Raw genomic sequence first — 25429 nt, forward strand, 5'->3', positions numbered from 1 at the left:
GTCGTTTCTTTTTACTTGACTACTCGGTGTGACATCTAAACCTACTTGCTACTTTACAAATACACAAAAAAAGACTAGTTTTTTCTAATTTGATTCAATGCTACAGCAATAATGATCTACCAAACAGTATATACATTGGCCAAAATAGCTCCAAGCAGCCAGGTGCACCACTAAAATGTTACATACATCAGGATTAATTATACAATATCCTCTGCATAATGGCTACTTTAACCATAAGTACATTTGAAAACTGATGCTTGTCTTACTTAAGTAGTGGGTCAACATACATATGTACGCTTTAGAGAAATAATATGACCAAGACAAGGTTTAAATACCTGCATTTTATTATGCGAAAGAGTTGGAACACATTTAATTATTGATTGCGACGTGTTTCGGGACTAACTTTAATAAACACTAAACATAGGGTTAGTTGATAAAAATATCTATTTAATATTTCTTTCTTTCATTAAAGTCTTGTCACATGGTATTATACATTTAAAAAAAATAAATACATTCATATCTTTGTATAAAAACAGCCTCTAAAGACCACAGATAACAACCATCCTCGTGTTTGCATGTATCGTCTCAGTTGTTGCAGTCACCTTCGGGAAATCACTTTTTTTTTGTCCACGATAAGATATCTTTGAATACACCTCTTATGTTTAAAGACAACCTTACAGTTATACATGATTAAGAACAATAGAAACTGCATCAGGGCAATGCACCAACAATCCTCCATCTTTGGTTAAGCATAGCAGTTACTATGTCATTTAATTTCAAAAGAGGAAATAATGAGCTATATGTTGAAAAACGATTGTTCTCACAGGATGTGAAGTTTATTTTTGAAAACAAGGAGGTAACAACTGAATGTCAAATGTGATACCTTTAGAAACACAGTTGGTCAAAAGTAATAAAGTGATGTGACGTTTTCACCAAAAACTGACTAAACCAGCAAGTCAGATATCTTCAGTTATTTAACCAGGAGATTATCATGGAAATGAAACATGACGCGAGCAAAACACGAGCCCGGAGTGCATGGAGTGAACGATATTGGGCCCAGACTGTTCAGAAGGCTCCCAGAAGGCCGATGGCGTGCTTCGTATGCCCAACGCATAATGCAAATTATTATTATCTTTTATACGTTGAGCCTCTTGAAGTTCAGTATGTCCGATATGATATGTGAGATTATTGTATTCCTCAAAAACGTAATACATTTCATTTAACAGCAATGAGATGGCCTTCAGTTGAATTCCTCGAGTGGGAAGAAATTAAAGTGGGTAGAGCCAACACAACCGGAGAGGACATCTCATACAGGGAACAATGCCGAAAAACTTTTTCTTTGAAGCAAAATATTTTCGTTGAAAGTCTAAAAGGTTTTAATGTTGAGTTTGGGGGTTGTACTTTTCCAGTTTTCATTTACAGCATGTTTCGAAGCCGAGATTCTAAAATCCCCTCTAATCAACCTTCACGCCTATATGGTTTGCTGAGATGAAAAAAAATCTAACTGCACTTATTAGATTATTTAACTAGAGAATAGAGAATAACTGTATAAAGATAATTAATATATGTAGTGCCTGAGTATAAAACTACAAACCAATGGGACTATGATGACACTGATATTGATATTGTAAATGTAGAGGATGAACAACATCGACATATGAACACCCAATCGAGTCATCGAAAAGAATCACTTGAAAAAAAAATGCATGACTTGGACGGAGAGAGAGAGAGAAACAACTTTTTTTTGGCAGGTTGTGGATGTGCAACAGATCTAGATAATGACGCTTGTAAGAGCCGTTATGATGGGTGTCAGGATCTGATTGATAGGGGGGGGAGGGGTCAAGGCAGGTGTTTTTGACAGCATGCTCGGTAGTGTCATGTGACGCACGCTCGGTGGATGTACAGTGCCTTGCGAAAGTATTCGGCCCCCTTTGAAGGGCTTCAAAGTATTAACTTAAGGGGGCTGAATAATTTTGCACGCCCAATTTTTCAGTTTTTTATTTGTTAAAAAAGTTTGAAATATCCAATAAATTTCGTTCCACTTCATGATTGTGTCCCACTTGTTGTTGATTATTCACAAAAAATTACAGTTTTATATCTTTATGTTTGAAGCCTGAAATGTGGCAAAAGGTCGAAAAGTTCAAGGGGGCCGAATACTTTCGCAAGGCACTTTATGTTAAACGTATGACAAGAATAAGTTGTCAAATAAATGGACGTGGTACAACAGCGGCGCGTCAATTACGTTTCCGAACAAAATGCCTCAGTGGCTTAAAGCGTTGGCTCAGCCTCTGCAGCGCTTTAAACCGATGAACGCAAGCTGCAGGTAAGAAACTCTAAGAAACGCTAAAGGCTTTTCCACAATGTAAGATAATGCAAATTTAAAACAGACTGCCCAGGGACCTTCTCCGACACACACACCCACCCTACATCCAGAACCTTTGCGTTTACCTTTTTTTCATGTAGCCAATGCATGGTTTAATTCTGCCATGTCATCCCATGTACCAAGTTATATTTGCTCTCGCATGCCTGGTCTTGCAAAAGCTGAATTAGAAAGAAAAAAACAAACATACAAAGACAACAGCAGTAATCAGCGTGCCTGTTGGTTTAAGTGCAAAAGTGAGGGCTTTATGTACAGAGCCCTCACTTTTGCGCTTTGCTGTCTTAAAGAGCCATCTGGCTGTGGTTCAAGTCAGCAGAATTTTTCAATATAATATCTCTGCAAAGTGTCTCTGACGGCTTCTTCTGGGGTCCAATGAAGGCTTTTGGGTCAGACATCAATTTGGTGATCAGCTCAGTCCATAAATATATGTATGTGGAGGTGGGCAAATGTCTTCCAAAACTGGAAACCCAACTTTTAATGTCAAGACCATCTTGATACATTTGGGAAAGACAATTTGATGTCCACAAATTACACCTGAACTTAATTATTAATGCTCAGGGGACATGATTACACCAAGCCCCCATCATAAATATTCACTGTGACGTCTCCTCAGCTTCCGTCTATCTGCCTTTCCTCCATTGGGAAACACAGTCTGAAAAAGAAGAAGAGAGAAATTTGAGTAACTTGAACAAATATTTCATCCTTAACACAAACCAAATGGATCCATTGACATCAGTGTTGGGACATCAGTGGGTTCAGGCACTTTTTTATTTTTTGTATATGCGGTGTACGGTTGGGTAATAACGAGTTGGACAGAAGTTCTCGTAGGCACTGTAAAACTCTGTAAAAAAACTGTAAAAAAATTCTTATTATTACTTTGAAGATGGTGAGACACATGTTAACACACTTTCAATATATTTTGTGCGAGAAAACGTTTTTTCTTCATTGACAACATTACTCTCCCTGTCATGAACAATACACCTTTTTTTCTATTTTAGTTTCTATTACAAACTGGTATTATTAGTATTTTAAATATTTTGTTGTTGTAATTAATTTTACTATATTTAACTTACATTTATAGTTATTATATTTTATACTGGTGTCAGTTGTGTTTATTTATAATACTTATTACTACTACTATTAAGAGTTTAATACTTATTACGTTATTTTGCATATATAATGACTTTAAAATACTATTACGGAATTTTACTATTAGTGTGTGTGAGATTGTTTATTAAGGTTAAGCGTCAACTTCCAGTTCCCTTGAACGATCATTTCAGGCTGGTTTTAAAAAAGGCGAGAATATTCCCAGCGAATCCCGTGTTGCAATGTCCAAAGAGCGTGTTTGCATTGTGGTGCAAAAAATCCGAAAACATTTGCATAATGAATATGTATTACATGCTATTGTATTCGTAACAAAAGCTGCTAAATGCTGCAGAGTAAAAAGCCTGATATTTTTCACTGAGATGTAAGAAGTAGATAGAAAATAGAAAAGTCAGATCATTTAGACAAATAAAGTTCGACCACGTGCGAGTCCTTGTCATCACGGAACAGTCACGTCTTCCTCTGTCGTACTCACGGTGCTGCGGCGCCTCTGCGCCGGCGAAACACTCGCCGAAGAGGCACTGCATGGTGTGACACAGGTTGTCCAGGAGAGCCTTCGGCGAGGCAAACCTCCAGTTGGACTCGGGCACTCGCTCGGGCTCCTCGGTCAAATGATCCCACGTGTCCTGGATGGTCTCCGGGAGGTCCTTCTGGAAGACCTGGACGAACGAGAGAAACACCACGTCGACCTCGGTGTTGCGCGAAAACCATTCAGCGTGAGTCGCACCAAAGGGGATAATTGTGGTTGTTCATTGATGGGAAATAGAAGAAAGAGCCCCAAAACTTAACAGAGCAGACAATCCATTTTTTTTTCAATCATTTACAAATCTAGAATGCGTAACTTTTGACTCCTTCTCTCCCTCCAGCCAGCTGGTGCCAACGGCTCAGTAATATGACATGTGAGTTCACAACTCTTGTTACTTATGTTTTTATCTGGTGGCAAAGTCCCCCGATTGTCTCTATGAGGACAATGTCGAGCTGTTCCCGGACGGTCCACGTCAGACGATCGGAGCGAGTACGTTCAGTGATTGAAGCGCTTCGCTGTCAGCCAGATGCTGGACGCTCTGACTGGAGAAGGTCAGAGGAGGATCCCCGATGGAGCGACTACAATGGATCACATGTGCACAGCTTCTATTTGAGAAAAGGAAGTAGGGTTTGCAGACTACCTCTATCCTAACAACTGTCCTGTGAATTTATTTTACAGAAATGTTTACTTCAAAAACTGTTTTATATAATTCACTAAATGAGACCTTATCAATTAAGGCTGCAACGAATTAAACAATTACCTAAGATTACCTTTGGCAGACCAATTAAGATATAAATGTGTGCAAACTCTTTCTAATTCAGCACAAACCAGTGTCCTCTTTAAGAGACGCCAAGGACAAGAGGAGGAGACGTCTCCCCTCGTTTGGGACAAACTGTGCTTTGTTCTGCCTGCATGAACCAATCAACATCCAGTTCAAATGGCAGGAAACTCAAATAATTTAAAACCGACACGGTGATTAAGGATGCACATATTTAGGTAGAGTTTATAAATGAATATATATATATATGAAGACACAATATTTAATCAGTCAGTAGAGAGGAATTTTGAATACTACAGAATCCAAATGACAGGTTACTTTATAACCTAAATAAAGTAAATGTGTCGCACAGAGGCAGATTAAAAACATATAAAATACAAGCGCTAACTAAGACAAAGCACTAGCGTGCATGCAATTAAAATCTCTGGGAAGATCACAAGGACGCATGTTTGAAAATACTTGATTTATGTAAAAGGAAAAGCCTCTTCATTAGCAATGCCACTCAAGTCCCATGAATTGAAATTGCACAAAATTAAAAGGAATATTGTCACATATGTGGATTATATCGGGAGGTGCGGAATTGAAGAAATCACCCAACATATATATCGTTTTGTCTGCATTCAATTCCACTGAGACTGACGTGAACGTAACAGCGAGAACAGAGCAGATGAATATCGACTTCGGGGCATGTGATGTGTCTGTGATCGGCCCAGACTTACTGTCTACTGACTGAGAGTCACAGCCTTTTTAATAGTAGCCACGGGGCACTGCGGCGAGGATGCCTGATAGTGCAACGCGTCGACGCCATTCACCCTGTTCGGACAGTTCAAGCGGTTCTATTAATGACTCCACTGTTTTGATGGCTGGAAATCCCTCCCAAAGGCCTCTGAGGGTCCATTTGTCCCATTGGGCCGGCATGTTTTAACACAGCTTGATAAAAACACGCGTTACAAATGAATGCACTGCATTCATCACACAAAACTGGTTGTCAAATTACATGACATTACATGACATTACATGTCATTACATGTCATTTAGCGGACGCTTTTATCCAACGCGACGTACAATAAGTGCATTCAACCATAGGGTACAAACTCAGGAGAACAAGAAACAAGAAAGTGCAATTTCCTCAAATAAGCCAATTTACAATTTGCTATAGATGAGTGACGTTACAAGTACAATTTAAGTGCAATTTGTTAGTCTTTAGTCGAGGTAGAGTCTGAAGAGGTGTGTCTTTAGTCTGAAGATGTGAAGGCTCTCTGCGGTCCTGGTGTCTTCAGAGAGCTCGTTCCACCATTTCGGCACAAGGACAGCGAAGAGTCGAGACCTAGTCGAGTGTTTTGCTCTCAGTGAGGGAGGGACGAGTAGTTTTGCAGATGCAGAGTGGAGAGTGCGGGTTGGGATGTAGGGTTTGACCATGTCCTGGATGTAAGCTGGACCCGATCCATTCACAGCATGGTAGGTGAGCCCCAGTGGTTAGAACTGGATGCGGGCGGCCACCGGTAGCCAGTGAAGAGAGCGGAGGAGTGGAGTAGTGTGGGAGAATTTCGGAAGGTTGAAGACCAGTCGAGCTGCTGCATTCTGAATGAGCTGCAGAGGTCGAATGGCGGCAGCAGGGAGACCTGCCAGGAGGGAGTTGCAGTAGTCCAGGCGGGAGATGACAAGAGCCTGAATCAGTACCTGCGCTGCCTTCTGAGTGAGAAGGGGACGTGTTCTCCTGATGTTGTAGAGCGTGTATCTACATGATCGCGTTGTCGCGGCGATGTTGGGAGTCAGGGAGAGTCGGCTGTTCGAGTGTGACGCCGAGGTTCTTAGCGGTCAAAGTGGGCGTTCCAGCACGGATGTACTAAACGTAATCAAACTGAACACGACGGAAGCCCATTTCCGCCCACAAAAAAAACAAAGAGTTCGGAAAGTCAAAAGTATGACTTAAGATATCCTCCGGGTTTTTTTTCCTCGGTACATTGACTTTCCAAACCCTCTTGGCAACTTGGTCTGACGTGACGTGTTGTGTTGCAGCTACTGTGAGTCTCACGGAGGAGACACGCGTCCCGTCCAGTGCTGAAATCGCCGCTGATCTTTCCTCATTGAGAAATTGGCAACACCGGTTCAACAAAGGACTTTTCAATCGTCACCAATCGCGATGACCACGGGATCGAATACCACCCGGATCGTGTTTTATCTCCCTAGGAGTTTGATTCATTTTCGAATACCGAAGATAATTTGGCGTCGGCTAAAAGTCAGACGTCCCTGTCCTCCCTGTTTCCTATGAGGGTGGAGTGACTGGGTGCAAGTGTCCGTAGAGCGTTTACAGTTCGGTAAAGTTGGCGAGATAAATATTGTATATCTATAATAATATCTTTGCAGGTCTAATTCCAACATAGTCAGTGTCCTTTTTTTTCCATTACTGACTTGAGAAATTCCTCCGAAACGTGGAGGAATTTACGCGAATTGCGAAAGAAACATTTGCATTTGAACAAGGCTTTTTCGAATGCCGTTGCTGGACCAATCATTTGACGGTCTCTCTTTTACTCTCCTTGAAACCAGCAACATAAAGGACAAAGACACCACCAAGGTGGCTCTTGATGAACCGATGAGCACGTTACTATAATCGAGGGTGAGAGGATCCGGTCACATCCCATCTCTTTTTCCTCCGAGCAGCGCCTCCTCCTCTCGCTCTGCGGCGGCCAGTTCACTTTGACACGGAGCTGCAAAGGAGTGCAATCCTGCAGTAATGTGCAACATTCACGGACGAATTAGCAGAGGGCAAGCTCAGAGGAAGCCCTGGTTACGAGGCACCCACGGGGAAGGCGAACAAAACTCCAGCAAGAAACTTGAAAAGTGCAAAGAAATGTCAGGTCAACCACTTTCCAGCTCTTAGGGTGAAACCGCTGAAACCCTTAAACAAGGAGAGACTTATCCCCGAGTCGAGATGATGTCACGCTCAGGAAACCTGAGCTTGACGTCCTGCCCTGTTTGAGCTTTCCCTGGACTCTTCAACCATTTTTAAAACCAAGACACAATTCACGCGTTAGACGGGCCGGAGCGATTTTATTTCCCTGCGTCTCGAAATTATTTCCCTTTGTGTATCTCGTGATGTTTCTCCACCGCTCTGTTGGTCTTTCTCAAACTGAGGATCGCAGTGGGAGGTTGGAGAAACACACAGAGGAGCGGTTGAGCTTGGCCGTGTGTTTAGCGCTTAGTTTTGTGTGGTAGCGATCAGATGTCTGCACTTGGCAATTTGCAGGACAACAACCGTGAGTCTAAAAGAGAAGCTGTGGTCGTAAATCAGGGTCCGCCAGGTAAAGAGAATCTACCTCTGCAGCTTGGATTTGAAGTCCCGCCCGTGTGAAACACCGTGGTAGGTCTTTAAAATAGTTTCATTCGTTGAATTAGTTTATTTATTAAAATTAGCTAATACCTGCAGATATCCCATATATGACACATTTCACAGATTGACACTACGTTTGTCCTCAAACGTCTTTGTGGTCATCAAAGCCGCGCAGGAAGATCTTGACCAGCAAGCAGGTGGAGCCAGTGACGGAGCAACGGTGCTTTTTCCGTATTTTGGATGGTTGCACCTTCTTGTGCCTGACTGACGGACCTCATGTATGCCTTTCACTAAGCTACCCCAAGAAACTCAAATATACCTTTGAGGTATTTTCAGATGTTCTTTTTCTCATTTTTTTTTAATTAAATATATATTATAACTGTTTGATATTGTTTGAAAATGCTTTAGCCGAGCTGTTTGGTTAGTTTGGGTGTTTTTCTGCATACGTAACCCTAACCTTGCAATATATCAAAATCCTTGTGACCATCGTGGAATTGACGCCAACCATATTTTCCAGTCCTGTAACACAATCTTTGCTCCACAGCAGCATATATTGCATAATATTTGGATTGTCATGACTGCGGAGAATAAACTTGGATGAACACCTTGGACCTCGGTCACCAGCCAGCCGCAGGGCTGTCGCACAGACAGAACAACCATCCACATTCACACACCCGGAGAGAAGCCACGCAGACACGTGGAGAACATGCGTAGACTCCACGCAGACAAGGACCAGGACCTTCTCGCTGTGAGGCGACAGCGCTGACCACCACCTTGTGTGCTAAACTCCCCTTCGATTAACTCTGTTGGCGCATGACTGTGTGTGTGTGCCGTATCTGATCCCCTAAAGATAAGGGCACTCATTTCCACAATCACTTCAATTCAATCAATTGCTTCATTTACAGAAGATCTAAATACAGCTGTGATTCAGGTGCGTGGACTGAAAGCTTACCTCAGCGGGATGCGACTGCACAAAGACGCCCTCCACGTCCTTAAAGCGTCTTTCCAGCTCGGTGGTGTATGGTCGCGAAGGGTGCCTCTCCGGCATAACCCGGATGATCTGAAATGTGAACGCGCCGTTAGCCAAAGACAAAAGATGCTCCGCAAACTTAAACCTCCTCCGCTCTGAATCTTTGCGGATAAACTATTCGCGCGTGGATGAAATGAATCTGCATCCGAGGAAGGATTGGGATTGGCAACGTATTTAATTGAATATCCGAGCGAAGTGGTCGGCGAATCCTCCGAAATCCTCCTCGATGCACACCGCGTGCTAAGCACACGGTCGGCACTGATGCGAAACACCTAAGAGGACGCGGTTGCTTATCACATTCGTTTGGAATGCTTGGCAAATGGAATCTGTGATGTGTCCACTTTCTCCCAAACGGAGGAAAGACAAAACCGAGCTCCTCTACCTGCAGCGGCCATCGGCCCACCTGCCTCGTGGTGCCTGATTTAACTTCCTAATCTAATCCTAATGTCAAATCTGCATCTCGCAGGCCCAGGAGGCAACGTGTGTGTGTGTGTGTGTGTGTGTGGGCTTGAAGCTCCCATCCCCAGAACACACATACAGTACAGTATGTGCCTATTCCCTTAATCAGCCAATTACTGGCATGTGATTCCAAAATTCTGTCCTTCATTGACGGCTCGACGAAGGTTTAGTCTTATGATTCAACTCAAAACTGCGTTTGATCTCGGCGTGTAGAAAGTCAGTGGCTGACGGGACCACTGAAAACCTCTTTCTATGTGACCGGCGTTTGATTTGCGGCCCGCGGTGAACCGCTTATGCGTTATGGTCATGCTTAAGCTTTCAACATTTTATGACCGCGAACCAATTTAAATAATCTTTTTAGAGCAAAACATTTACGAAAGAAGCAGCATCTTCCAGTGACAACGAACACTTTGTGTTACAAAGGTCACGGACCACAGTTCCTCATGAGCTGTGCGTTTTTTTTTTTTTAGCAAATTACACAAACCGCTTGACACGGGGGGCACAAGAACCGTGTGTCTGTCGGTCACGAGATTTTTACCTTTTTTAACACGCCCTGGTTGACCTGGAACCACAACCTCTGCAGAACCAGCTCGTCCAACTCCTTCACCTGCGACCTCTGACGCGTCGCGCGGAGGAGAGAGATTTGAGCGACAACAGGTTGCATAAAGTCAGAGTGTCGATGTGTGTCGAGACACGGCGGACGTTTACCATTCTGTTGACGTCGGACAGTTTTAAGATTTCCTTGTGGTGGACTTTGATAGTGTAGTTGACGGGGAAGTTGTGCTTCTGCAGCAAAAGGAGAAAGGCAGAACATTATTTATATTTCGATTTAAACTTCCTTTGACTAATTGACAACGACACCTAGCTAATTTAAAAGATAGAATGAGACAAATGAAAAACGTTGAATCGGAGTAACAATTTATGTGTTACGTTCTATTGGTGACAAAGTCATTAATCACGTAACACATCGGGGCCAATCTCTGATGGGTTCCACATGGATTATCTCACGAGTGCCCAGACTGTACAGAATTTTACTGAGTTGGTTTTACTGGAAACAGTAACAGTCAGTTTCCTTTCGTTCTATTGTTGTCCCCTCTATCGTTGGCTGGAGGGAGTCAAAAGTCTCATTGGGAAAAGCCAGGAAATCCCAAACTACAGCGGAGGTGGACCAAGCTTCTAAAAATGACCCAAGGAATACACTTCACACTGACAACAGTTGGCTTGTGACACACTCGCGAGCGCACGCCACGCTGGTCCTCTCACCATGTACCGCCGCCTGTGGCTCAGGCTGTCGTTGAGCGTCCTCAGGGGCGTGCACATGCTGGCTGGAGTCGGGGCCATCAGAACAGGTGATAGCAGAAACAGGCCTGCAGCAAAAACCCGGAAAAAAAAAAACACACACACACAGGAGATTGCAATGACTTTTTATTCCCACTCGTCACGTCAAATCAAGCGGTGGAAGCGAGCACACGGGTATAAAGGCCCGGCGGGAAGTGAGGGAAGGAAGCGCACGGCCGGTGGCCTGTCTCGTTTTTCCCTCTGCGCTTTAAAAACAGAATTATAATCTGGCTAATTCCCTGAAACCGAAGACGTTCTGACTTCTGGCCCCTCTTCAGTGCTAAGAATTAAAATGCACCGTCATTATTCTGTTCGATTACGTGTCATTTTGACCGACGTCTGACAAAACGCCCCAGACAGAAGATACACTGGTGTCAAGGGGTTAGGGGTTAGGGGGTTAGGGGTCATTCCCTCAACCAGCAACACCCATGAGGGATATTAAAGGTGGGTGATTTCTTGTTTCGTATATCCAGTGTTTGTCGAGCAGCGGTTTTAATCAGCGTCGGGGGCCATAGATACGCTGTTGCACGCTCACACGTCATGTGAGATGCACACGGATGCATTTAAAACCAGTTAAGAACATCGATTGAAACATAAAAGTAAAACAGGTCATTAAAAAGATTCAATCAATTTCACACAGAAATTAGTTTAGCTCTGTCTCAACCTGGCAGAACAACTCCGTCCCTTTTAACAGCTCCTCGTATACTATTTTGGCTCAATTTAAAGTTTAAATATAGCACTAAGAATGCACACAGTTAAGTGGACTACAAAACCACACAATTGTCAGGGCTGAAGAAACCATTGTTATCGCCCTTTGCTGCAGGTTTTGGTCAATTAAAACCAAAACACAGCGGTGTGGCGTAAAAATAAGACTGAAAACGGTTACTACTGCGAAGTGTGTTTATTTGTTGAAGTTTAATCATTTTAGCAAGAGCGCCGATTATCGAATTCAACTGTGACCAGACAATTGAATTACGCGTAACTTGGCTCGGCTGCTTTGTTTTTCCCTCCGGGTGCGGCCAGCTGTTTGCGTTACGGCGCTCCGGGTGGACTGCTTCCACTTGTGCACAATTCGTTTCTACTCCATGAATGGAATCACGTAGGCTGTCCTCCTGTCGGCAGCCTTCTCCCCATCTGTTCAGCAGCGAATGCACCTTTTCACGCACCGAAACTCGAATCCTGCCACCCCCCGAACTGTGAGGCATAGCGCATGCATTTGGTGGGCCTGGGTGTGGGTGATAAAACAGCGAGAGATGCAGACACTGATGTCGTGGTATTGAGTTACCTGGCGTGCGTCCTGCAGACAGGAGTTACAACTAAGTGATTCTCTCTCCTTAAACAAAGTGGGGTCCTAAATCAACTCAGCGCTCATTACATTATCCACATCGGCCTTTTACGATCCGCCAGACGGGGCAGTGGCTGCTCTCAGCGTTTACCGGGCTGCTTGTCACTCGACTTTAAGTAGAAGGCCACATTTTTTTTTTTTTTTTAGAGAAACCCATAAACCAATCATATGGGGTCAAAATTACAGGTTACTACAATTGCACAAACCCCCCTTTCACAGCGCAAATCTCATCTTACACGCGAGCGTAAACATGTTATATATGACGGAAAAAAAAGACATGCATGCTATTCACGGCTGCTGCAGCTATATGTGTTTTACCACTTCGTCATAACAAAAAACGTTGCCTACACGAACCCTACGACACCAGACGGGACCCAGAACCGAGGGTTGCTCTGTTTAGAAAATGCTAAATGTGTGTGACGTGTGACGATGAATTGTTTGAAATTGTAAATCATCGGCAAAAACAGGTTTGGGAAGCATATGGAAAACCGTTTAACTTTTAACTTTAAGAATTCAAAATCACATTACGTGTCTTACAACAAAAACAACAGCTACATTTTCATCTGTCCTTTCCTGCTCGACTTGTCCAGCTGGGTCACATCACAGCGAGATAAGAGGAGCAGCTTCACACTGAATCCATTGTTGAAAAACGAAAATATAGAGAGTGCAAAACCGCGATTATGCAAGTGACATTGCATTTCACCAGTGAGAAAGATAAAATCAGATCAGGCTCCACCTTAAATGAAAAACAAAAACAAAAACGTTGTGTCCATGAGTGTACGTGTGCATTTTTGAGGGGAGGAAAAAAACACAATAGCTCAACTCTGACACCGAAAATCCCATTTTGTGATGTGCACCACAGAGCATTCCTGAGTTACGAGTCCGCCAAGATACACCGACTTCAACACACAGTCGATGACATGTGTGCTTATACGTGTTCTGGCTAAACTGCAGATACATCTGCAACGCATTTTCGGTCGATGTCCAGCTGCGTTCGTGGAAAACGAGGAAAACGAGCACGCCCGTTGTCATGACGTTTGAAATCAATCGACGAAAGACTGAAATATGACTTCTCCGCAGGCTCGACTGCTTCGATCGTGGGATGCGGGAGAGATATATCTTTGGAGGTGTTACAGCTAAATCTTTCCTATCACATTCCCAATGGTCCTATCACATTCCCAAACATGACAGTTATTACAGTGTTTACCTGGACATAGAATATACTAGTACAAGTATATTTAAAGCCTGTCGCATTTGTCAATGAGTGTCAAAATGTGTATTCCTGTATTAAACAAACACATCTTACAATAATATTTTCATATAGAGTAACATTTTAGAGCGTAGCAGCAAAATTGAGCCATTGGAAGTGATGATGACGAGTAAACTGTGTGCACACGCCGATGTGCTGGCATGTAAAAAGGTGTAGAGACGAGGTGAAGGCGGCTCTCTTTAGAGTTATAATTTATAAAAAGAAAGTCGCTAAGTTGGCACCACCAGTTAGGATTGAGTTTGATGAGTGGGAATATGAATGTTAGCTGAATAGGAAACATAATTGGTTACCTTTTTGACAGTTAAAATTCCCAATTTCACCAAGACGTTGATGTGGTTTAAGACCAGCGCGGAAGAATTACAGCCCACGTAGACTGGGATTGTGATGTGAAGGAACCAGCTTGACCCCACCCTGACCGAAGGGTGGATGGCTCACTTGCCAGAAGGACATAACACGGGAAGTACTTTAAAGACGCCTCCTTCCTACGCCTCCTTCCTACGCCTCCTTCCTAGGCCTCCTTCCTAGGCCTCTGTCCTACGCCTCCTTCCTACGTCTCTGTCCTACGCCTCCTTCCTACGCCTCCTTCCTACGCCTCCTTCCTACGCCTATGTCCTACGCCTCTGTCCTACGCCTCCTTCCTACGCCTCCTTCCTACGCCTCTGTCCTACGCCTCCTTCCTACGCCTCCTTCCTAGGCCTCCTTCCTACGTCTCCTTCCTACGCCTCTGTCCTACGCCTCCTTCCTAGGCCTCCTTCCTAGGCCTCCTTCCTACGCCTCCGTCCTACGCCTCCTTCCTACGCCTCCTTCCTACGCCTCTGTCCTACGCCTCCTTCTTACGCCTCTGTCCTACGCCTCCTTCCTACGCCTCTGTCTTACGCCTCCTTCCTACGCCTCCTTCCTACGCCTCCTTCCTACGCCTCTGTCTTACGCCTCCTTCCTACGCCTCCTTCCTACGCCTCTGTCTTACACCTCCTTCCTACGCCTCCTTCCTAGGCCTCCGTCCTGCGCCATTGTCCTACGCCCCTGACCTAGGCCTCCTTCCTACGCCTCCTTCCTATGCCTCTGACCTAGGCCTCTGTCCTACGCCTTCTTCCTACGCCTCCTTCCTACGCCTCTGTCCTACGCCTCCTTCCTACGCCTCTGTCCTACGCCTCCTTCCTACGCCTTCTTCCTACGCCTCCTTCCTACGCCTCTGTCCTACGCCTCCTTCCTACGCCTCTGTCCTACGCCTCCTTCCTACGCCTTCTTCCTACGCCTCCTTCCTACGCCTCTGTCCTACGCCTCCTTCCTACGCCTGTCCTAGTGAAGCCCCGCAAATAATGACGCTTGGTTATGCACCTCTGGATTTTTGTAACTTGCAATAGGGCTGTCAAAGAATATTCTATATTCTAATATATATTTGAATAATTGTTGAAAACAACTATTCGAATGTGAAAATTAATATTCGATTGTAAAAAAAAAAATTTAAATTAAAAAAACGGTGGCGCGACTGACTGGTACCTGCCTACTGACTGTATACTGCATGAATAAAATAGACTAGATCGGCTACAACAACAACTTCATGCACTGGTTTGATTATTTGCCGTTTCATGCAAAAGTCTTGATCAGCACTCAGCATTTGTTTATTTTTATGAACAAATTATTATTATTATTCTTTGTTTATTTTTGTTGTCGTTCATTTAAACCGCTTTGCGCAGAGACCGCATACATTCGGATATATTTAAATATCTGTCTTTTGTTAAAGCGAATATTCAAACGTCCTTTTTGAGTCATTTTGACAGCCCTAGCGTGCAGCCACATGGCTGTCGCAAATAGTTCACCGTCCGCAGTTGTTCTCATCATCAAAGCTTCGGACCCCCACTGTCTCTGACTACATCCAAAGGACAAATACAGACATCTACACATCAGCTCTCCACTTTAGATTTACACGTGGCACTTTAATAACATTTATTTGAAGTGACTCTTGATTAGTATGTTTATCATATTCACACAGTTTATGTTATTGTTAAACAATGTATTTCACTGTAGAATTGCTGTTGTGCGCCGATAGGGAAGCCCAAAAAAAAGGCCCTGAGGTGGGAGTAGAGGAAACCGGGACCTTTTGAAGACCAAGTTGTAGCCACCACTGTTTGCTACTTATACTAAATATACTACACTACAAATCCCAATAAATGTATAAAATAATAAACTGGACATTGCAGGGATGAATGTCCATATTCCTGATTTCAAACCGCACTAATTATTCACATCCTCCATCATTTTTCGATAATACTGTAGCTGATGAATGAATTTTACATAGAAAAAATGGTGATCCAGAGTTGATCGATACAGAAACAATCGTGAGTTGTAACCGTAATCTGATTTTAGTAATATATCCACAAGGTATTGAGCTTTAACTAAAAGCAATTCTATACATATATAATATTCCTGTGTGTAGGTCATCTAAGTGTACAAGAGTGGAACAAATGGGGGCCGTGCTAACGGTGGAAACCACACATTGTCTGTTGGATGGGAGTACAAATAGATCCTTTTAAGTGAGGAACAAAATATATGGTCCTCATTCTGTGTAAAAAAAATAATAATTCTAAAAAGCAACGGAATTTTTAGGGAATTTTTAACATTCCCACCGGGTTTGACTCTCTGCGACGGCTCGATCCCAATCAGTATCAATACAACAACGAAGGCTTCACCCATACACGTCATTTAGAGTACTTATTAAACTAAATGACATAAGGGAGGAAAACAGAAATCTGCTCAGCAGCAAGGGCCACATACACACACACACACACACACATATACATGCAGATGTTTCTTACCCAAAAGGCCTCCCAGCAGGTAGACTGATGTGGACAGTTGGACCATACTCCTGAGCTTATATGCTTGACACCACAGTGCTATATCGCAGCACACAACACCGATGTCTGCAACTCTTCAGTGCGTGTGTTCGGTGAGGCACACATGAGTTATTGGGTTATCAGGTCTTCATCGCACTGTTGAGCATCACTGTAACCTGAAAACAAGACGCAAACAGCAGCCAAGTCAAGGGCCAGACAAGGAAAATAAGCCGTCATTTATTCATGGTGCAAAGCTGTGGCCGCCTAGAATGGAATACGGACGGTTTCATCATCAGTTTCATTTGTAAAAAAAAACCCCACTCAATTGAACTTGATGAATTGTAGATATTGCCTGCGATTGACTCCAAAATCTTTGTTCTATTTCAACATTATAACATGTTGAGGTTCTCTTAGAGCTGCTGAGCAACGTGTGAAACTACTTTTTAAATTTGACTGATCAGAAAGACTTTTAAGGCACTTTGAAAAACTTTGAGTAAGGAGGGAGACGATCTTAAGGAGCCACTTAAGAGGATTTAGAAGCCATCGGACACATCTGCAGGCAGACAGTAATATTTACTGCAGTTTCTAATGCGTGTTCCTTGAAGTGAATATGTTTGAATATTAAAACAGGTGACGGCCCTTTGGGAAAGTTTGGGAAAGTTTGGGAAAGCCTTAAAATGTCTCCCTCCAGCCGAACTTCTCTCTCTTATTTTGACTTTGTTACACGCAGAGTTACTAATAGCGGCTCAGCTCTGTATACCTGCAGCTCTAGACAACACATTGTGCCTGTTACATGAGCTAATGGGGATTCTCCAATCAAAATCTCCTCCCCGATACGGTTTCCATTGGCTAAATAGAGGGTTTTGGAAAATGCAGTGTTCTAAATCCATGCAATGTAATATAATACTTGTCCACAAATCCCCAAATAACTAATACATAATTGGGAATTATTACATTTTGCTTTTCTAGGATTTACAGAACTCGTTCCAGGGAACAGACTAACCAATTGCATGCGTTGCACATTGTGCTATTTTGAGACGCTGCAATCAAATTGCGGGTTGAAAGGCAGAACAGTTTATGTCACATGGCGTTTGCCAAAAAGATTCGCGTGGTCAGCGGGACCAGAGGCTCTAGCCAAGAATGGAAAGAATCCTCAACGTTTTGTGCTACCGCGACCGTTCAAATGGTGGCGATTATTAGAGGGGGCAGTGTGATGCGCAAACTGTTGGACAAAGCAAAAATATTCGGAGAAAAAGTACCCAACCGAATCCGAGATGAAGGCACCGAAAAGCAAAAGGAAACCGAGAGGAATCGAGCGGAAACAAGTGGTTTCCATAACAACAGATGCATTCCCTGCACGTACATCTATTGTATTAGAAGACGATAACAATATAACGTTGTGGCTTTTTCACAGTTGAATTCCCTTTTCTTACTATTTTTTAAGATTAACATTTTTCTACGTTACCGTTTTTTTTTTTTCTCTAACCCTCGTTGCACTTGAACTGAGAGAAGAACTCAACGTGACATGAAACGCATGGATTACATTTCGCCAAAAATGGTCCAAATTGAATGCTTTTTTTTTTTTTTTTTAAAGCGCCACATTTGATACACCGCTCCACTTCTGCGTCGAACCCCCCCCCAGGGATTTATAAAGGATACTTCCTTCGTCTTCTTCTAATTAGTGCCCTCTCAACTTAAGTCTACTTAAGGTTGTTAGCAAAACCTCAATTTGAATCTACTGTACATCTTTAAAACACAAATCTCAGCATTTATGCAGATTATTATTCACTGAATGCCAGATAAGCTCAACTTTGAAATTGGTTATTAAACCCTGAGGTTTTACTGCTACATCTAATGCGATTCATTAAAACTTAATTCATAGAAGGCAACTTAGGATGAAGAGTTTGCCGGATTTGAAATGTGAAGATGAAAATGCGTCATACAGTATTCAGTAAATACCCCCCCCCCGAAAAAAACTCCTCATGTATAAGTTTAAAATTAATACTGGATCACATTTTAAATGGGAATTTAATGGTTTGGTGAAACAGAATTAAGAACTAAGACAGCTCTCTGATGTTTTACAACTTGTGGCTCTCGCGCGCGGTTGTGCGCAATATTAGAAACAGGGCAGTGAAGCAAGACATTTTCGAATGACTCAGGCTTTCACCGCCCGCACACCCACGGCGCGCGTCGTCAATAAGATGTTCCCACATCCAGTCGACTCGCGGCTCAGGAATGTTGCTGATATTTTGGTGGAAAACACACAGCGTCAGCTGCATGATCACTGGGGGAAAAAATAAACCTTTTGTCACACTCACCAAAACACCAAAACTGTCTATTTTTGGGACTGAACGTTGACGTTACAGCGAGAAGCAATGTCTGCTGACGTGGCAATGATATATTTTTTATAGCTAAATTACATGGTTAGCTTTTAAACCTGTCTCACTCTTTACTTAATATTGGTGTGCTCTGTTTATACCGACAGTTAACAATCTCTATGATATGTTCCTATCTCCCTTTCTTTTACCTCCCTCTAAATATTCACTTCCCTCCTCTCATCTTCATCTAGCTTTTTCCACCTTATTTCAGCGCTTCACTGCCGCCAGAAATGGACCACTGTACAAGTCCTAATTACAGGAAGTGCGGTCAAGTTATGAAAAGTAATAGGAAGCCAAGGATAGAGCTCATTAAAGGGGAGAAGGGTGTAGGAGTTGGTGGCGTCCATTGGTGAGATTATAGATTTCAGCAAACTGAACAACCCCGTCTGCTCACTGACACGTTTCTAAGCGTATTGAGAACTCCGCTGGCCTCCATGTAAAAACTAGTGCTGTGCAATTATCAAAAAAATAATATAAAAAAACTACAATAATGATGCGTTAACGTGCCTGGCCCTAATAAAAACCTGAAAAAAAGGCTCCTCCCCCGGAGCCAGTGTTCATTTTTTCCGTTACTGTAGAAACGCGGCCAACTCAGTGGGGAGGAACCGCGCCATATGTGGATATACACTACGACTCGAAGGTTCGCAGGCCTTCTCATTCAATTGAACTAGAGAGTGTGTCCTGTAATAGTATAATTCTAAGGTAACAAAAATGCTCCACGTTTCAGACAGGTACTTCACATTAGCCATCAGCATGTCTGAACTCTACCCTTATTCTAAACGTGGCCATGAAACCATGCATTCATGCCGTAGCTCTCATGCGTGTGCATGTGTCAGTGTGTCTGTGTGTGTGTGTGTGTGTGTTCAACTTCAAAGAGGACACTAACTTCCATGGGATTTGTGTAGAAAAGCTGAGGAAATGCTGAGAAAACCACTTCTCAAAACCGGAGCTCCTTTGCTTAGCTCCCCCTCGACGAGTGGAGAGATCATGTGCTCTGAGCTGCACGATAAACACCAATTCTAACATCTAAAAAGGGTCTGAAAGAGAGTTGGGAGTCCAAGAAGAAGAAATATAAAGTTAAGTAAAGATTGAAGAAACTACAGTTGGATCTGCATGGCAACAAATAGAAATGCATTGGAATGCTGACAGATGGAGTCGATTGCAAAGCATTGCCTGTAATGAAAAAATGTCGTATCCCTTTCATGAGAGAAAGTTTATAACCCCAAAATGCAAAGCTGAAAAACATGGTTCTTGAAATGTGAAACGGGCAGAGGTGGAAGCCAAACTGCATTATTGAAGAAAGCTTAGAGCTGAAATACATTGCTGGAAAATGAGGCTGAACTGCTAAACTGTAGAACTCGCAGTAGTAGTAGTAGTAGTAGTAGTAGTCGAAGTAGAAGTAAGAAGAGGGGTATAGCAGCTGGAGTTATAGTAGCTGGAGTTTGTGGTTCTACGGTGTGAGAATTGGATAGCCAAATACAGACCAGTTAAGTCAAAAACTTTGTTTTGCACATTTTATGAAATCCTAATCCTAAAACTACTGTATTTTTCTGTTTTTTTTGAAGAGAGCTTGTAAGTTACAATTTCAGCAATTTGTTATATTTTGTATTTATTATAACACTGTTTTACTGGTGAGCTAAAATGCACCACATGTCTGTTGTCAAGTGTAAGTTCATGTGAATTTAGTGTAAAGTTAAAGGAAAATCTACAGAATCTGATGAAATTGAATTGATTTGATCAATCAACAATTTCCTCAATGTTAAACATTTTTTAAGAGGTTATAGTAATCTTTAACTGGATTATTATTCAGAAAAATCCTGACTATGGCTTTGTCAATTTCATCTAACATTAATCTACAGTTTTTTTTAGAAGGCAAAGTCAGTCAAATTGAAACTATGAAATTCATAGTTTCCATCTTTAGTAAAACAAAGAGAGAACAGGATTTTTTCAAAGGACTCTTTGTCAAGATGAGACGTACCATGTCCAATTCAAATTTCATGCCATCTAACTGAAGGGCTTCTGCGATGGGAAAGCCAGCTAAAAATACATTATGACAATAATAATTTCCTCATATTGGAAAAATACTTTAGCTTCATGCTGAGCAAGAACCCATATAAAGGACCTTATAACACCGTACGATTTGTTTTTTTTAACAGTTCAAATACGGGGAAGTGATTGATATCATAATGTAACTTGAACTGACATTTCCTCTCATTTTCTCAAACACAGAAGGCTACAGTAAAATTACATGAAATTCGACGTAGTTACAGTTGACACTTTTGCTAACTCGTAAAGTAAATCATTGAACGAAGCAGCACGCTTTTTACTTCTAAAACAGTACTTTAGGTTATATTATATCATATTAAGTGGACCGAAGCTCCGCCGATGAAGGTGCCGATTTGCACATCTGAGTCAAACTTTTGTCTGACCGGTGGCACGACCTGTGAGAGCCGACGTGAAAGTAATACAGAAATCACTCACGCACGGGTTCGACCGAAATCGACGCCGGGCGACTCGCCCGTCCACGGCCACGTGCCTCACACACACACACGCGCGCAATAAGAGCACTGCGAGGAAAGCGAGAGGAATCCCATTGTGCGCACTCGCGCAGATGGACACGCACGCACCTGGAGGGTCCCTTGGGCCCCGCGTCCCGGGAAGCACGTTGAAATGAGCCGTCGGGTCAGAAGAGGAAAAACGATCCGGTAGCCATCCAACTATAAAAAGTTGACGAAAATGAGTGAGGGGAGTCCTCTAGAGGCTCCGTCCATCAACGCCGCTTTGCGCAACACAGGCTGGCTCCCTCCAGTCACCGTCAACCCTTACAGGCAGACCTTCAAAATAAAAGCGCAAGCAGCGCGCTCTCTCTCTCCCCCACTCTCTCTCTCTCTCTCTCTCTCTCTCTCTCTCTCTCTCTGTCACTCTTGGTTGTGCACTTTGATGTGCTCTCAACTCTCCATGACTGTGTCTGAAGTGCCAACAATCTCCCCACATTTAGCCAGGTCGTTTGCCAAAACCACCGTCTTTTTAGGGACACAGTGGTGGTCCTCTGCAGATGTTGAGATGGAAGTGGCCTAGCAGATACCAACATGTTATGGCCAATATCAGCCCTGCAGTGGTCTGTTTGCCACGTGTCCCCCTTCAGTTTTGACACATGGAGGAATTCCTGTGAACAGTTCTCCGCATTACGTTGCACCGGAAGTGATTAAGTTATGTTAACTGCTTTAGAAGATTCTATCGCGTTAATATCTGCCAGAATAATATCACGGATTAACGTGTTGACTTTGATATGGGAAGCATCTAAATGTCCGCCATGACAATAGCTGTCTGATGAGTCTTAATGCTGAGGAAAGCTGCTTAAGTGCTTCATTTATTACACTGTAACAAATTGCTGTAAATTTACGGTGCATTTCTAACGGTATCTTACAGTATAGCATAATAACAGTAACATACAGTTAAATTTCCATTCCTTGCTTGTAAATTAACGGCCAATGTCATGAATAAACAGTTAAAGCTGTCAATTTACAATAATAACAATAATAAGACTACCATAATTCAACTGCATGTTACATATATTTTATGAAGTGGTGGAAATACACATACAAGTGCAGTGAATCACAATCCATCTACATCTTTTGTAGGTTAATGTATGGAGCCCACGTCAGCCACTGAATTACAGGTCCTGTAATTCATCATAATGAGATAGTATCTCATGAGATACGATGATGACTTTGACTTACAGGACATTACTATACATGCAGCTGTCACTGTTATCCAAACGGCCATGGTTTGACATAATTTTATGTGGAGTAATTGGAGGTTAGGTGTCTTGCTCAGTGACACTTCAACTTGGCACAGGGAGCAGCCAGGATTTGAACCGCCAAACCTTGTGCTGCACAGCACACCCTCCCTTTCCCATGCGCCGCCTTGGTTGTCATTTCAGTGGCTGGAATGTAAAGATTATAAATATTTGTATTATTCAAAGTGTTCATTGCCTAAAAGAGATTTGATTAACATTCTCCTTCCTTACATCTTGTTGTCTTACTCAAATTTGTAAATTTAATATTTTACCAATGACAGTGTTTCTAAATATTTTAATTTGGTTTGTTTTACAGAGGCACTGGATTAAGGACGCCAGCCGTTTGCTGCGGTCAATTGAAAGTGTTCCATAGCGTATTGTTGCAGTTAGTTTACCTTGTTGCTAATGATTTTATGATTCATGCGGCATATTTTATGTTTTGTTCTTGGTTACAAATGCCTAACATTTTTGTCTGAAAGGCATCTAACAAACTCCAACCACTATGACCCAAATGAGTTTGGTTGTCTTTCCTAAATTTATAGGGAATTAAATGCAAAAGTATACGGTTATAAGTAAACGGTAACATTCTGGTATTTATAACACAAAAACAGTAATCGTATTGTAACAAACTGTAATCCAATATACAACAACATACCGTAAATTACGGTGGGGCACTGTAAATAAAACAGTAAGTTACTAGCGTCGACTGCCAGTAAATTGCAGTTAATTCAAAGTAAAATTCAAGTTTACGGTAACATACAGTAATCCATTTTACAGTAACATAGTGTAAAGACCATTCACGGTATTATACCGTAAAATAACGGTAAATTAATGGCGTCCTTGCTGCCAGTAAAATACTGTTAATTTACGGTGACATTTTTTAGAGTGTAACTATGTCACCGTTCAGGGCTGGTTTAGGACTCAAGAGTCCGACAAGATTCAAATCGAAAAAGATGGGGGTTTTTACCGTCCACCAAGAGTAATAAACAAAAAGAACTCAAGGCGAGCAAAAAAAGAAAATCCCAAAAGGCAAAGTCATTACAGAGACACATGGTATTGGCCCGACAGACACGACGCGCACAAGGTAAAGAACAATGACAATTCAACAACTGGACTGGGGAGTATATACGAGTGGGGGGGGGGGGGGGGGGGGTGAGGCAATTGGAGGCAGCTGGGCGGACATGAGACTAACGAGACGACAATCTCCTTTCACGTGGGAAACCCTGGACCCTCCTGTACAATTATGTAATATTTGGCATAGGGCGTAGGCCTTATTGCTGTGATCAATCAGTTTGACGCCTTTTAGCAACACATTTCACACATAGTCTACAGATGTGAGTTAGCTTACTGCGGGAAACAACACGTTCAAAGCTCCGTGTTTTATAACCGCAGCTGCCGGCAGGGATCCGGTTTGGATTGACAGTAGTGTCAAGTGTTAGTGTTACGGGTTTGCTTGCCTTCCTCATCTGACAGATATCAGATTACACCTCAACCGTCATTTGGTCTGCAGCGCACATGTTATAGCTTGTCAGTGCGCATCCATTCAGGATTGTGTGTCACACACTGACACATTATTTATTTTCTGAGACAATAACTAGAATTTCTAGCATAGGTGTAATGTTTTGACCGATAATACCTTTTTCAGACTTGCAACAGATATGTGATGTTCCAGGAGAGTTGGGACAATTACACTTTGGAGAGTACTTATAGGCGGACTGTGAGGGTTTCTGGCTGAATGCGTACAGTACAGTTTAAAAGTTTGGACACACTCACACCTCATTAAATGAAAGAAGGTGTGTCCAAACGTTGGTACTGGTACTGTACATAATAGAGGGATATTATTGCATCATTACAGACAGAGCCAAACCTCCACCACAACCGCATGTTCCACCAGACATGGCAGCTGAGCTCAGAGGGGAAAGCCCGCAGGAGGGCAGAGGCATGGACGCAGTCATGTCAAGGCACTTTTTTATTATTTTCATTTTCCATTCAGTTACAAGATATTCCTAGATATTGACGTTGGTCAGATTTTGAAGTGACCTCGCATCAACTGTTTAAGGAATTGGTGCGAGAATGGTGCAAAGTAAAGCAAATAGATGTTGCATTATCACACAATGAGTGAATTGCTTATTTGGTCTAATGTATTGCCTGGAGTCTGAAAAGTTTTTACTCTTGTTAAACATACAAGAGCAAATGGGACGTTAGTCAATCGAGTATTTGTCCTAAGTGTACCCAGGTGCTGGTGTGTAATCCCTGAGCAATTCAACGCTAGGACACCTAATCAAACGCTGCAGATCGATATATACAGGGGACTTTTGGAATGAGAAACAAATGTGAGCTCCACACCCTGCTTTGTAAAAGTGATCAAAATTTTCCCTTTACGTCAAGCTCTTCATAACACTTATCTCACTGCACGCAGTGCTATGTGATGGATGGGTCACACAGAGAGAGGGCCTCTGGAGCAGGTTGCAATGTAAACTAGAAAATGCATTTTCTGCAGAAAATGTGTTGGAATGCTGAAAGCTAAAAGCTAAATGTTGAAATTTGAAATTCATTTACAGAAATGAGATTAGCAAAAATGAAATTTTAAAAATTGCTGAAAAAAGATTGTTAGTGACAATAGCAGTAGAAATAGTAGTAATAATATAATTTGTAGTATAACTAATAGTATCAGTATTATTCTCTTTTGCAGTAATATTAGTAAAAGTAGGTGTAGAATTAATAGGAGTATAAATACTAGTCGTAGTTTTTGTTCTAGTCGTAGGATTAGTAACAGTTGTATTATTACTAATTCTACTAGTATTACTTCTAGTATGTACTATTACTGTTGTAATAGTAGTAGTATTCTTAGTACTAG

The 25429-nt window shown here is 42.4% G+C and overlaps 1 protein-coding gene across 1 annotated transcript; it reads right to left on the reverse strand.

Moving 5' to 3' along the window:
• Positions 1 to 326: 326 nt before the first annotated feature.
• Positions 327 to 21590, reverse strand: LOC120809668 (interleukin-34). Its single transcript, XM_040163656.2, has 8 exons — positions 21401 to 21590; positions 16378 to 16571; positions 10872 to 10975; positions 10317 to 10394; positions 10147 to 10224; positions 9072 to 9179; positions 3960 to 4143; positions 327 to 3032 (listed from the first exon to the last, which is right to left on the reverse strand). Exons 2-8 carry the CDS (start codon positions 16421 to 16423, stop codon positions 3001 to 3003), a joined length of 630 nt encoding a protein of 209 aa, XP_040019590.2. The 5' UTR covers positions 16424 to 16571; positions 21401 to 21590; the 3' UTR covers positions 327 to 3000.
• Positions 21591 to 25429: the final 3839 nt, after the last annotated feature.

This window comes from Gasterosteus aculeatus, chromosome Y (genome assembly GCF_964276395.1).
Source record: "Gasterosteus aculeatus chromosome Y, fGasAcu3.hap1.1, whole genome shotgun sequence".
Lineage (NCBI taxonomy): Eukaryota > Metazoa > Chordata > Actinopteri > Perciformes > Gasterosteidae > Gasterosteus > Gasterosteus aculeatus.